Source organism: Oncorhynchus tshawytscha, linkage group LG08 (assembly GCF_018296145.1).
Source record: "Oncorhynchus tshawytscha isolate Ot180627B linkage group LG08, Otsh_v2.0, whole genome shotgun sequence".
NCBI classification, from domain to species: Eukaryota; Metazoa; Chordata; class Actinopteri; order Salmoniformes; family Salmonidae; genus Oncorhynchus; species Oncorhynchus tshawytscha.
The window spans coordinates 60833634-60849309 of record NC_056436.1 but is presented as its reverse complement, the minus strand read 5'-3'; the positions used below and the strand labels follow the sequence as shown (position 1 = coordinate 60849309).

Below are 15676 nucleotides of genomic sequence, written 5' to 3'. Positions count from 1 at the left end.
ATGGGTCAGTACAGGAGAGGTACTTACGCTGCAGTGTGTTCTCTAACTGAGAGCCAGCCTGCAGAAGGCTGTGGTAGCACTCCATTTCTCCCCCTGGCTCCTGCTCGGTCTCCTCCTGCAGTGAAGCTGGGCCCATTCCCTCCCCCCTTATCCACCTCCACAGGGCTGGACAGAACACAAGCAGGCCCGGTAGTGGGTAATGGCTGGTGTCAAGGCCTCACATCCTTATTATCCTACGGTCCTATCCCCAGTCGGACTCCACTTCCAGAGGGGTAGAGAGGAAGCTTCAACCCACTTTTCCCTGTAGATCCAGGGACCCAGTCAGGAGGCTCCCAGGGGCTGGATCGGATCCTGAGTCACCTTGAGCCGCATGCACAGAAGAACCCAGTTCAGCAGAGGAGGAAGTGTGCAGTCCACACAGAAAATCAATGGTAGGTTTTCCAGCTGCTGTGGCCAAGACAGTCCAGAATCAACGATGCACTTTTCCCTCACACACTCACTAATATTCAGTCCAGTGAGGGACTATCTTGTTCTCAGCTACAGCCACTAACCCTTAATGAACACCAGTCTGCCACTTCAAAACAAACACTGCACCCTCCATCTGGCCACACTCTTTTTCCTCTGTGCCCTCCCTTTATCCCCCTCTTGCCCTCAGTCTGGATTTTAGTGCGTCAGCTCTGCCGCTGCTGAGGCACAGTGGCTCCCATCCTGACACACTGCCAACTCCCTCCCAACTTTTAAGACTCCTCCTTCTCTCCGCTTTCCTCTGTCTTAGTGGTCACTCTATTCCTGTAGCAGATTGTGGGCTGATTCCACACAGCGCTGCCTGGCTGACCTACCGCATACAGCACTGCTGGGCTATCTGACACGAGTGTTACGGCTTCCTCCTACTCAATATTCTGGGACACACACAGAGAACCGTGTGCTACACATTTAAGTGTCAATAGAGCCATTGTAAACGGTACATTATTCTCCCGTTCTTGTCTAAGCCAACAAATTGTTCTGCCCATGCAAGTGCACACACATTAACACACAACGGACACATTCAAACGAAGGCACAGGAACATGAACGGGTGTCATTGTACAAAATAGACACAGCTTCACTCATCTCCACTCCCCCAGTTACTCTGCCTACGTCTCCCCTCAACCGACCAGGACTCAGACACGCGTGAATCCACGGAAGGAGTAGAGTAACAGAAGGATATGAACATACATTAATACACACACAGTGTTGGGTGGTGCTGTGGTGGCAGGTTGAGTGGCGTGCTACAGGGCCACTCGGCCAGCGGTACATCTGAACTCTGCTGTGGAGCTCTAGCCTTCAGCAGCCCCGTTGATCCAGATAAGCCTCTCAGCCACCTCATTACCGCAGAGCATCTGCTTGGTGTGGCCAGGCTTACACGCACAGTCCACAGGCGGCTGGTGGTGCCTTAATTGGAGAGGATGGGCTCATTGTAATTGCTGCAACATAATAAATGGTACCAAATACATCAAAACACATGGTTTCCCTGAGTCTGATACCATTTCATTCACTCCACCCCAGCAATTTTAATGAACCATCCTCCTATCAGCAGCCTCCTGTGGTACACACACGTGCAGTCCTGCAAAGCCCACACTAACAGACCATGCTAAGCCTAAGACAAGTATGCTTGCTGATACACAAGTTCACTCAAGCATACCACAAGTTCATAAATAAAAACAAGACATTCATAATATTGTGATTTATTACAGAAAACTGTGTTGAACAAACTGGTCTTAAAGTGCTACATTCAGGTCGGAGGTTCAGAGTGCCGAGGCTGGAGCCCGAGGGGCCAGACGTGGGGTGGTCCTGGGGCCAGGGTGAGGTGCCCATTTTGTGCCCGTCACCCCACGGCACCCCACCCCAGCGGTCACCCGTGGGACAGGGCCATTCTCCACATTCATCCAGCCGCTCGTGCTTTTTTTTTGGGACGTTTCGGTTATTCTTACAAAAATGGCTGGAAAAAGGGTTGCATTAAAAATACAATCATTCTTTTTTTTCTTTTGGTCAGGCAAAACACGAGAAACCAATACATTTTGTAAGCTTTTGAAAACAGCATCTGTAATGCCCCCCTCATATAGTAAGTCCTACTCCTACCCCGACCTAGCACACAGCCCAGGCAGGTGAGAGTCCAGTGGTATCTCCACGCTAGTCTGAGCACAGCCCATACTCAGCCCCCTGATAGCTTTAGTGTTTCAAAAGGAAACGTTACATAGAGTCCTCCATAATATCTCCATCTGGTGTACACAACCCACTGGGCACTCCAGACCCTTGAAGTCAAGAAAAATATATACATTTCACCCATATGAAAGTATGGTAAATCACATTTGGCATGGAGGGGACACCAGGTTGCATATGCTCAGTATCATGTACAGCCAGCATGTAGATGTTACAGTATCTCCAACCACTAAGGATCTGGAATGAAGTCCATCTGAACTAAAGCTACTGAACTTAGGAACTACAGCCATCATTATCAAATATTTGATAGTTATGGCATTTTTTTAAAGGACAAGACATACCCCTCTGTGCCAGAAATACCCGAAGCTCCATTCAAAGCCTAGATATGGCTTGACTGACCTCTAACAAGTGCTCTAATCTGACCTGCGACCAGAACGGTGGAGGGAACAGGATATGGTGTAAGGTAGGACATACGGGTTGGCACAGGGGCACACATCCCGTCTGAAGTAACGCAGGCATACTGAAATTGCACAATAAAACAAATACGTAATAAAAATATAACATTTGTGGGTAAAATTACACAGAACAATAAATATGTCAAATAGATTCTTACACGTTCCAAAACAAAAATCCTCCCGTAGTATCTAAAAGTGATTCAAATCATGGTATGTAGAAACGGAATGTATGAAGCACTAACACCAGAGGTCAGTAAGAAACCCTTCTCAGATATCCTAAATAGATATGGATGTTGATGTAAGGTCAGCAGGTGGTCACATTACCTGATGAGCAAGTCTGGAGTTGGGATCGTTACCTTTGACAAACACTAAGTGGTAATGGGACATAGATACCTCATTTTAGGCCTTTAGTGCATGTGCATATTAGTGAATGCGTAGGTGTGTGTGCATTATGCGTGTGTTTCGGCATATGACAAAATGTGCCTTTCTGACCGCATGCCCAAAGGAAAATCCTCAGAACTCCTGATGTCCTTTAGAGGACAGGTCATGACAACCACGTGCTAATCTACAGGGAAGCTACAGGTATTCCTATGAAAACACTGTACGTGTCTCAATGAAACACACAGGTTGCTTTTTAGGCCATCGATCCCATCCAGTACAGCTGGGTAACCGATGTATGAGAAACACATTCACACATAAACAACTTGCTCACACTGCAACATATTTGAAAATATTTGGACGGTGCTGGGTATGACATGCATCTCCCCAGGTCAGATACATTTTTGGCTTCAAGCACTAGGCATTCAAACAGGTTCAGATCTATAGCTACAGCACATGTAATAATTTACACAATCCAATTGGGATTTTCTTATATTATCACCGGCCTTCTGCTTGGAAGATACATGTCACGCTCCAGACACGGAACCAGGTAGAAACGTTGGCAAGCACAAGTCATTACCGGTCATTTTGATGAACTCACATACACTTTTTGGGAAGATGGGAAAATGGAGAATTAAACCAGTAGGGGGCTGTGCCTCTAAACCCTCCCTTAACCCAGTAGGGGGCTGTGCCTCTAAACCCTCCCTTAACCCAGTAGGGGGCTGTGCCTCTAAACCCTCCCTTAACCCAGTAGGGGGATGTGCCTCTAAACCCTCCCTTAACCCAGTAGTGGGCTGTGCCTCTAAACCCTCCCTTAACCCAGTAGGGGGCTGTGCCTCTAAACCCTCCCTTAACCCAGTAGGGGGCTGTGCCTCTAAACCCTCCCTTAACCCAGTAGGGGGCTGTGCCTCTAAACCCTCCCATTTTGTTTAAGATATTCAGTAACTCGTGTGCAGTGTCGTCTGTATTGAGCGAACATGCGTTCTTGATCCCTGGACTGGAATCATGTAACTTACAGTACCAGTCAAAAGTTTAGACACCTACTCATTCAAGGGTTTTTCTTTATTTCTTACTATTTTCTACTTTCTAGAATAATAGTGAAGACATAAAAACTATGAAATAATACATTAAATAACGTAGTAACCAAAAAAAGTTACATCAAAATGAATTTGATATATTTTATATTCTTCAAAGTAGCCACCCTTTGCCATCATCAGTAGTCACCTGGAAAGCATTTCAATTAACAATCTGTGCCTTGTTAAACGTTCATTTATGGAATTTCTTTCCTTCTTAATGTGTTTGAGCCAATCAGTTGTGTCGTGACAAGGTAGGTGTTGGAAACAGAAGATAGCCCTATTTGGTAAAAGACCAAGTCTATATTATGGCAAGAACAGCTCAAATAAGCAAAGAGAAATGACAGTCCATCATCACTTTAAGACATGAAGTTCAGTCAATCCAGAAAATGTCAAGAACTTTGAACGTTTCTTCAAGCGCAGTCGCAAAAACCATTAAGCACCATGATGAAACTGGCTGTCATGAGGACCACCACAGGAAAGAAGACCCAGATTCACTTCTGCTGCAGAGGATACGTTCACTAGAGTTAACTGCACCTCAAATGAGCCCAAATAAATGCTTCAGGGTTCAAGTAAGACAGATCAACATCAACTGTTCAGAGGAGACTGCGTGAATCAGGCCTTCATGGTCGAATTGCTGCAAAGAAACCACTACTAAAGGACACCAATAAGAAGAGACCTGCTTGGGCCAAGAAACACGAGCAATGGACATTAGACAGCAGAAATCTGTCCTTTGGTCTGATGAGTCCAAATTTGAGATTTTTGGTTCCAACCTAGGTGAATGGATGATCTCCACATGTGTGGTTGCCACCATGAAGCTTGGAAGAGGTGTGATGGTGCTTTGCTGGTGACATTTTCTGTGATTTATTTAGAATTCAAGGCACACTTAACCAGCATGGCTACCACAGAATTATGCAGCGATACACCATCCTACCTGGTTTGCATATATTGGGACTATCATTGGTTTTTCAACCTCCAGACTGTGTAAGGGCTATTTGACCAAGGAGAGTGATGGAGTGCTGCATCAGATGACCTGGCCTCCACAATCACTCAACCTCAAACCAATTGAGGCGGTTTGGGACGAATTGGACCGCACGCAGAGTGAAGGAAAAGCAACCAACAAGTGCTCAGCATATGTAGGAACTCAATCAAGATTTTGGGAAAAGCATTCCTTACAAAGCTGGTTGAGAGAATGCCAAGAGTGTGCAAAGCTGTCATCAAGGCAAAGGGTGGCTACTTTGAAGAATCTCAAATACATCTTGATTTCTTAACAGTTTTTTGGTTACTACATGATTCCATATGTGTTATTTCGTAATTTTGACATCTTCACAATTATTCTACAACATAGAAAATAATAAAAAGAAAAGAAAAACCCTTGAATGAGAAGGTGTTCTAAAACTTGACTGGTACTGTACAAACTATTTGGGCCTGGAACTGTGGAATCTGTTTCAGAAAGTTAAGTAACATTTTTGTTTTAACAAACCTTGACCTAAACACACAAGTAATAACAAGTGGAATGTGGCATTCATGGAGCCTCCTTCATTTCATGCAGATGAATCATTCTGGGTCTGTGGAGGTGTGGCTGCATGTTAGAACACAGCAGATCATAGTAGTACTACTGACAAGGTAGCCGTGTACGCATTCATTTCGATTTTTTAAGAAAGAAAAAGAAACTGCGGAAACTCATGCCTCCTGTCTGAATAGTGCAGTAAAGCCGTTGTAAAAAACAGCCTGTGCTGCGTGGGCCAGTGGTGCAGTACTCTGCAGACATGCAGAGGGAAACAGGAAGAGGGTGACAGGAGTCCATCCCTGGCTCTTCTAGCATCTTTTCTATTTTCTTTTTGTCAATTTCCATATTCTTTTTAGATCAGGCAAAAGTGCTGGAAGCCAGCTTGACTGCCATGGGGGCCTGAAAGACACTGGCCGCAGTATAGTTAACCCTCCTTTCTGACCTTCACTCCTGCCCGATCAGGTGCTTGTAGGACAAGGGCGTGACAGCAGCGATCTGGAGAGGACAAACACACAGAGACAGAAGTCAGTCCACCACCATAGACAGAATCCTGCTCCTGCCAAATGCCAACCACTGGAAGGTGGCAACAAAGAGCAGCACCATGACAGACACCATTAAATGTTGACCCCAAATATCAAATAGAATTGACCACATACCCCCAAATAAAATTGATTGGACACACCTCCCCTGAAAACAGATTAACTCCAATCAAATCATAGAATATCTACTGCTCTGATATCATGTGATCATCCCTGATGATTCTAGAAGTGTATGGAACCCAAGAAGACCATGAGGCGATAGCCGAGGATTAAGACATGTGAGATTAGCCCTCGTTTTACCTGGATGTTTTTAGGAGGGAGTCCTCTGAAGGCTGGGAAGAATAGAGAAGCAGGTTAAATACAGGCGATGGATGGGAGCGTAAAGCCTGGTGTTAACCCAGACTTGCCAATAAACAGAACCAGGGCTCCCAATTAGCATTTTACATTGGTAGCACTGTTGCACCCAAATTATTTGAAAGTTAGGAGCACCACATAAAATTTAGGAGCACCAGGAAATGTCATTTTAAAATCGATTGAGATATACAGACTTTATTGGGCCTATATGAATTCTATGTACTTTTGAAGCACATTTTGTACCCTAGAAAGTAATATCTAACACTGTTAAGACATCTGTTTATAATCTCCACCAATGGAGATGCATCCAGCAAAACCGTAGCGCCGGTAACATGGTCACAACTGTCCAACGGTTCTGGCTACAGACGGGCGGTTCTCTCTGTAGTAATGGTGCAACCACCACGGTCAGGAATCTGCACTCACTTTCTTATCTAGGGTACTGGGAAACAGCGAAGGGGCGGCAGGTCGTCTAGCCGTTTGAGCTGTAAAATCGTTCTGCCCTTGAGAAAGGCAGTTAACCCCCCCCCACAATAACTGCTCCCGGCGCCAATGACGTGGACGTCGATTAAGGCAGCCCCCCCGCACCTCTCGGATTCTGAATCTTGGGTTGAATGCATTCAGCCGTGCAACTGACGAGGTATCCCCTTTCCCTTAATCATTAAAACAATTATAATCTGGCAGATTTGTTTGTAGTCGCACTGGTGCTCCCAAATTAAAACATCAGGTCACACAGCAAAAATATTGGACCAATACAATTTTATTTTATTTGACACATTCATTCCAGGCAACGGTCAGTTCATTTTGATGTAGGAAGAGCAACATACAATCAGGCAAAGGAAAGGGGTAACAAAATGTAGTACTTGCAAATGGAAAATACAAGACGCCAGTAACACACAAGTAGTACATTGCACATGCAACCAGGAGGGACACCACAACCACCATATAAATGACAACTCCATAAGGGGAGAAATGAAAAAGGCAGATTACGAGGTCTGCAATATTTCATTAGGAATAAAGAGGACAAAGAAAAACAGACACATTCACACACTGATGAGAGATGAATCCCCGATCCTCAACGGAGTCCATACTTAGTCAAAAAGGTAACTGGAAATCCTTAAAGACCACATGCAAGGCCACAATGAGCCGGTCGTCTACTGGGAGGCTGAAAAGAGCATCGACTGTCCTGGCTTAGTGGATCATATTGGAAAAGGCTCCCCTTCTGACATCAATTTATACATTCGGACACAGTTAAATGTTTATCCAAATCTTTGTCCATAAGAATGAATGTACATATTTCACAAGCAAAAATATGACGCAGCCATTATGAACAATACACTTTTCAGCCAACCAGTCAGAGCTCAACACACAGGAAGTATGGGTTACAGTAGCCATGAGAGGACTGAACCAACTTCTTAAGATGTTGAAGGCACGGGAAGCAGGATTCTGGTTACAGTTAAAGAGCACTGGGTCTCGGCAGATCTAGACAGCGAAAGGGTTTCTTTTGGGGGGTATTTGATTGTTTCAACTAAGGGGCAGAGTTGGGGGTCGGTACCTGTTCATAGGATAGTATTGGACTCGTCTGAAAAGGTTTTCATGAGCAGGGGCCTGGCTGAAGACCGGGGAGACTGGGTTTCCCCCTCGCCAGACTGAACCACCGGCTTCTTCTGGAAGGGTGAAGCAAGAGACACTAATGGCACCTCGTGCTGACAGACAGACACTTACACACTTGAGACAGAAGTTGGACAATGTAATGTAGTTTAAAACACACACACACTCTCCTTGGTGAATTCTCTCTCCTCTACCCAGGAGGGTCAATGTTTTACAAAGCTTGCGTTGTTCTTAATGTCGTATTATCTTAGGTCAACCAACACAAAGCCATCTTAATAGACTAATACACAGTATTGGTACAGCTATCCAAATACTTCAAATACCCTTTGGGGCATTTGAGTGACTTTAACTAGAACGTTATGATTAAAAAGACACATTCATAGCAACACACAACCACCCAGAAATGTCTGTAGTGGCCCACTGCGGTTGTGGTGGGGGTCCAGGGTTGGCTGGAGTCTGGAGCACGCTGGCATGCAGGGAAATCTCATTTGTTTGCGTGCTGCATTCACCTGGACAGGCATGCAGAGACAGCAGGCACAGTGGCAGCACGGGCAGGAAAGACAGACTGATGCACTCAGACATACTGAATTAGACATAGGACCAACGCTGCAGCAACAAACGAAAAACCACAATTGCTGGGGAAGTGAGATGGCTGGGCATTGGGCAACCCAGCATTTACATAAGCATTCTCAAATTATCCTGAAATAACAAAAAATGTACCACCCAGTCTAGACAGTGGTTAGAAAGGTAGCTTCTCTTTAACCTCACCATGACCTGAACAGGGAACCTCTAGAATAGTCAATCAAGGCCAACTGGATGTTAAAGGAAGGAGGGGACGAATCTGACAAGCAGGACAGGACAGATGGGAGGAGAGCGGGGGAGCGAGGAGGAGAGTGGGTGGGGGAACAAGGAGGAGAGTGGGTGGGGGAACAAGGAGAAGTGTGGGTGGGGGAACAAGGAGGAGAGAAAAGGAGAGGCAGTAAAGGGAAAGAGAGAGACCTCAGTCACTCCAGGAGAAGCTGTGAGTACTGGCGGTCTGTGACAGCATGAAGATAGTGGACGTCCCCGACGAAGGAAGCCGTCGCTTGATCTGCAGCAAAGCAGGCAGGACAGAAAGGAAGAAACAGAAGAGGCAATAAGGGGAAGTGAGAGAAGGGGAGAGAGACTGTAGAGAATGTATTAACACAAAGCAGCAGAGTTAGAGAGATAGCATTTAGTTAGGATGGGGCAGAGTCTTATATAGGGTGCGGCAAGATAGCCTCAAGGTTAGAGCGTTCGGCCAGTAACCGAAAGGTCGCTGGTTTGAATTCCGGAGCCGGTAAGGTGAAAACTCCCTGTGCACTTAAACAAGGCACTTAAACCCTAATTTCTCCAGGGGCGCCGTGCAATGGTAACCCTGGCAGTGACCCCACTCCCAGCGGGTGTCTCAAGAGGAGGTGGGATACGCAAGAAACGCACAAGTGTGTAACAGGACAAATATAAGCATTCCCCAAACTATTAATACATTAACACTCCAGATTCATCCGTCGGAATGCCAGATGGTGAAGCGTGATTCATCACTCCAGAGAACGCATGGTGATCTTAGGCTTGTGTGCGGCTGCAAGGCCTCAGAAACCCATTTCTTGAAGCTCCCGACAAACAGTTCTTGTTGCTGACGTTGCTTCCAGAGGCAGTTTGGACTCGGTAGTGAGTGTTGCAACAGAGGACAGATCTAGCAGGGCGGAAAGATGGCATCCAATGACGGTGCCACATTGAAAGTCACTGATCTCTTCAGTAAGGCCATTCTACTGCCAATGTTTGTCTATGGAGATTGCATGGCGGTGTGCTTGATTTAATACACCTCTCAGCGACCGGTGAGGCTGAAATAGCCAAATACACTAATTTGAAGGGGTGGGCAGATACTTTTGTATGCATGCACGTACAGTTGAAGTCGGACATTTACATACACTTAGGTTGGAGTCAATAAAACACGTTTTTCAACCACTCCACAAATTTCTTGTTAACAAACTAAAGTTCTGGCAAGTCGGTTAGGACATCTACTTCGTGCATGACAAGTAATTTTTCCAACAATTGTTTACAGACATTATTTAACTTATAATTCACTGTATCACAATTCCAGTGGGTCAGAAGTTTACATATACTAAGCTGACTGCGCCTTTAAAAAAGCTTGGAAAATTACAGAAAATTATATCATGGCTTTAGAAGCTTCTGATAGACTAATTGACATAATTTGAGTCAATTGGATGTGTACCTGTGGATGTATTTCAAAGGCCTACCTTCAAACGCAGTGCCTCTTTGCTTAACATCAAGGGAAATCAAAATAAATCAGGTCTCAATTAATGTTATATCAAACCCTTTTTTGAGGTTACCTGAGAGCAAAAACAACCTAAATATAAATTACATTTAATTAAATGTATTTGAACCACAGAACTGATTGACAATGAGTTCTATGGTGCACAAATAGCTGCCCACCCAGTGTCCCCGGCACCTTTTAATCTGATCTCATGAAAATTCTGAAAATCAATATGAGGTTGTTAAACATTAACATTTATCAGCCATACACACACACACCAAAAAAAAAAATTGTAAGGGGCTATTTAGTTGAAAAATCAAATAACTTGAAATTAATAACCATACGAGTCATCACACCATTCCTAATACTTTGAAGGAAAACTAATTTGACTCATGGGGAATTAATTGAGTGACAGATAATACCAGGGTATACTGGCCTCAGAAGGGAGACTGGGGCAAATTTGATTATTCCTGTGATCTCCATCCATATCAACAACACAAATCAGACCGCTATGGAGGAGCTCTACAGGATCCATGTCCCGACCTCAGGACGGTTGAGCTAACGCAGGCTAATGTGATTAGCATGAGATTGTAAGAAAAAAAACTAATGATAAATGATATGGGCAGAAAGCTTAAATTCTTGTTAATCTAACTGCATTGTCCATTTTACAGTAGCTATTAGAGTGAAAGAACACCATGCTATTGTTTGAGGAGAGTACACAATTATGGACATTTGGGCAGTCTTGATACAACATTTTGAATAGATACGCAATAGTTCATTGGATCAGTCTAAAACTTTGCACATACACTGCTGCCATCTTATACTAGATCTAATGTGTTATATTCTCCTACATTTATTTCACATTTCCACAAACTTCAAAGTGTTCCCTTTCAAATGGTATCAAGAATATGCATATCCTTGCTTCAGGTTCTGAGCTACAGGCAGTTAGATGTATGCATGTCATTTTAGATGAAAATTGAAAAGAAATGGGCAGATCCTTTAATGTGTTTAGAGCGATGGGCTCCATCAAGTATGACCAAGTCTTCTTGGAGACACAAATGGATACTTTCAAGGACAAAATGTTAACCATCTTTGTTTAAATTTAGAATTAAGTATAAACAGAAATACAGGGACGTCTGAACGTCTCCTCATTCCACTGACGCATAAAGGACAAGTCATAGCCCATAGAAATTATGAAAGATACGAATACAGGAAAACTACTATGAAGTGTTTTGAAGAGCTGTTACCCCTTTTAACATTTAAACGATATGGTATCACTGTATGTGGACAGTACCTGTCTTGAGTGGGGCCCGCGGGGCTTTCGGAGGACCAGCAGCAGGATCTCAGGCAACAGGCTGAGCAGGATGAGCAGGATGATGATCAGCCAGGCTGACACAGAGCTCAGCATATTAGCAAACACAAAGTAGAGACGCTGCTGCCGAAGGAAAGGCCTGACGGGAGGGAGAGGGTTTACAACATTCACATAGGTCAGCCCAATGTCAGCCCAAATTCAGTCACATGGTGCTACATGGCGTGCTGGCTTTTGCTCCAGCCCATCACTAACCTTAAAAAAATATATTGGCCGACCAAGAGCCATCTGTTCTTTCGACCAATCGATTGGTCTCAATTTCAAAACGTGTATTTTTCCATATATAGACACATCCTATGTGTTTTAATCAAATCAACTATATGCACTGAGCTTGTCTGAAGCTTTAAGTGCACTGATGAAATAATTAAGAAACGACTAGAGGGAGTCCGACCGCAATTGATTTGATTGTGCTGCGCCTGCCTCACTCGCTGCGCTGTCACCAAACAAATAAAGACAGCGAGTGACTGACTAGCACCCATTGTCTCACTCTCCTCCCTGCTGCAGCGACCACCACAGAACATCAAAAGGTGTTTATGGTGCTGTCTGTGTTGCTGAAGCTGCAACAATTACAGCCATTTCTGACTGAAAAGTTGTTATCGAAGTCCTTAATTTGTTTAGGAAAAACATTCCCTATTCGCTTTGTCTCAACCCTTGCTCTTGTTACGTCACACGTATGCACCACATGCACATGACCAATAGGGCCTGACCTACAACATATCATAATCACGTCAATAAATTGGTTAGAAACTCTGAACAAAGTAACAGCAAAAAAAGTGACAAATTCGAAACAGGGGGAATGTTTACTGGTTGCTCAGGAGGTAAAGGGGAAGTCAGATTAGTAGAATAAATTTGTCTACAAAATACTGAAGATCAAGAAAAATAAGGTAAGGAGCAAATGCTGCATGCATATTATGTGTGCCAAACAGATGGTGCTACATTAAAATAACTTTTACTGACAGTTTGGAACAATGTAAACACAACAAATTATAAACGAGTCGGTTGAAAAACAAATTCGTAAAGCCTTTATTACAGCAAAGACTAAAAACAGATGCATTAATTTAGGCCTATTTATTGTTTACGTTGATTATGCATGTCACTATTTTAAAACTAAAATGCTTGATTGCATTTCAAATCATGAATGACTTGAATGCTGTGATGACAACAAATAAACGATTGATACAGTAGCCTATATACAGTGCATTCAGAAAGTATTCAGACCCCTTGACTTTCTCCACATTGTTAGGTTACAGCCTTATTCTAAAATTGATTAAATTGTTTTTTCCCCCTCATCAATCTACACACAACAACCCATAATGACGAAGCAAAAACAAGTGTTTAGAAATGTTTATAAATAATAATAATAATAATAAATTAATAAATACATAAATATATATATATAACATTGAGACTTGTCCCGAAGCCACTCCTGCATTGTCTTGGCTGTGTGCTTAGGGTCTTTCTCCTGTTGGAAGGTGAACCTTTGCACCAGTCTGAGGACGCAATCCTGTCTCGGAGCTCTACGGACAATTCCTTAAACCTCATGGCTTGGTTTTTGCTCTGACATGCACTGTCAACTGTGGTACCTTATATAGACAGGTGTGGGCCTTTCCAAATCATGTCTAATCAATTTAATTTACCTCAAATGGACTCCAATCAAGTTGAAGAAACATCTCAAGGATGATCAATGGAAACAGGATGCACCTGAGCTCAATTTCAAGTCTCATAGCAAATGGTCTAAATACTTATGTAAATAAGGCATCTTTTTTTTGCAAATCTCTCTAAAAACATGTTTTTGCTTTGTCATTATGGGGTATTGTGTGTAGATTGCTGAGGAAATATACTTGAAAAAATTCAAGTTTAGATTAAAGCTGTAACGTAAAATGTGGAAAAGGTCAAGGGGTCTGAAAACTTTCGGAAGGCACTAAGTATAGAAATATAGACCTAGTAAGTAAGTTACGGTATTGACTAAACAGGATGCGCTCTTAGGCCTACAGCTGGGTGGTGTTTACGCAAGGCTGCTATACTAAGACCACTAATGACAATACTTAATATAACAATGATAATAACAACAATAACGACGAGATCAAGGAAGGTTATTATTATTATTTTCAATATACAAATTTGGACAATTTGGAACAGTTAAACGCAAAGCTGTCATCAAGGCAAAGGGTGGCCATTTGAAGAACCTCAACGATAAAATAAATATTTTGATTTTTTTAACACTTTTTTGGTTACTAAATTATTCCACGTGTGTTATTTCATAGTTTATGTCCTCACTATTATTCTACAATGTAGAAAATAGTAAACATAAAGCAAAATGAGTAGGTGTTCTAAAACTTTTAACCGGTAGTGTATGTGGGTGATGTATAAAGCCAGGCACAGTGAGGCTATTGATTTAAGACCTAATTAAGTTGTGGTTTCTGCTCTCCTCACTTTTCTTAGACAATTAAGGTGAATGCTGTTTCCTCATCTCCTAACTCCACTGCTGCTTCCGCCACATTCTTCTCAACACCAACATCTGTGTTACACCATTGTTTTTAAATATAACCACATACAATTTCAGTAGCACGTCTTAGAATGGACTGTGCCATCCCCGCAATGGATCAGTCCACTCGGCGCGAATCAGACAGCTGTCTTGTACACCATGCTGATCATTTTTATTTTTTGCGACTGCTCGACTAAAGAAATCTCAGACGACCAACAGCCTCTCGACCAGTCGACAGCCCTAATTGAAGTACGCACCAGAAAATCCAGTACTCACCATATGATCCCACCCCAGAAGAAGCTGAAGAACATGTAGAAGGCCAGCGAGCCCCAGATGACAAAGTGATTGATCCACGTCCAATGGCGAGTGTCCATAGCCAGCTAGAACCACAAAGAGAAGACAAGTGTTATCATTGGTCTAAAAATGTACCTCAAATAACACAATTGAGTTATAACATGCTTTACCTTCAGCGTCACAGTGAAAACGAGGACAGTAAAAACAATCGTTCCGTACGACCAATTCCCAAACACCTGGCCATTATCCTGCAGGGCGGGGTTACTAAAGAGAAAGCGGACCCCGAAGAAGAATAAGAGGCCCTGGTAGACCCCCAGTAGTGTCCAGTACAGGAAGGGCCCCCAACCCAACATGGCATTCTTTGCTACGTCCCTAAGGAGAGAGGCAGAAAAGAGGGCAGGAAGGGAGGATGGGGAGACCGTAAGAATACAAAGACTTTGAAACCACTTACCTGGCTAGTCCTAATCACACGAGAAGCCTGTGCATTCTCTACGTAGGTGCAGAATGAATAGTTTAGTTCCCGGTCCTACCTGTAGAGGGCAGCGTTGTCCATCAGGACCTCCATACAGATGTGCTGCTCCAAGAGGCTGTTGGCCAGGATAGGCATTGAGGTGAAACAGATGTTGTACATCGTCAGATAGGCTGCGTCGTAGAGAGGCTGGGGAGGACGGGAGGGAGGGGGAAGGGAGTGGAGGGATTGGGAACCAAGGGGTTAATTACACGGAGAGGAGAGCGCACACACACTAGCTACACAGCAAGAGGGCTCTATAGCCTCAAGCCCGTTGCCGTGTGGCCACATGCAACATCCCATCCTTTGATATATATATATATATACACACACAGATGGACCTGAGAGAGCAGGTCTGAGATGAGGGGCATATTTTTCACAGAGCTACTGAGAGACTACTTATATATCAGAAGTTAGCTGTGCATACTCAGATGTGAAAATGTGGATCACCTCCTGCTAGAGTTAAACATGTGCCAAATTAATAAATAATTTGGCTAATACGGCCAAGAATTACTTGGTGTATCCAAGGCAATGTACTAGTTACACTGTATATAATGTGAATTTCATATGTATATACCAATTTAGTCAATGCGCGTCTTAATATTTAAACATT

At 43.5% G+C, this 15676-nt stretch overlaps 2 protein-coding genes across 4 annotated transcripts in view; both read right to left on the bottom strand.

Annotated features, from left to right (window-relative positions):
- Nucleotides 1-1151, bottom strand: part of mcf2a (MCF.2 cell line derived transforming sequence a) — a 32651-nt gene extending 31500 nt beyond the window's left edge. For 2 of the 3 annotated variants that reach the window (XM_024429240.2, XM_024429242.2), the window contains exon 1: nt 28-1151. In XM_024429240.2, coding sequence (XP_024285008.1) covers nt 28-136 — 109 coding nt within the window. In that variant the 5' untranslated portion in view covers nt 137-1151. The remainder of the gene's footprint in view (nt 1-27) is intronic. The other variant, XM_024429241.2, reaches the window with a different exon arrangement.
- A 4296-nt stretch (nt 1152-5447) lies between these two features.
- The window catches only part of LOC112256185 (phospholipid-transporting ATPase IG-like), a 71004-nt gene continuing 60775 nt past the window's right edge, over nt 5448-15676 (bottom strand). Inside the window, 5 exon segments of the mRNA XM_042325727.1 lie at nt 5448-6108; nt 11702-11858; nt 14538-14641; nt 14726-14927; nt 15086-15213. Of these exon segments, the coding sequence (XP_042181661.1) occupies nt 6058-6108; nt 11702-11858; nt 14538-14641; nt 14726-14927; nt 15086-15213 (642 nt within the window). The 3' untranslated portion in view covers nt 5448-6057.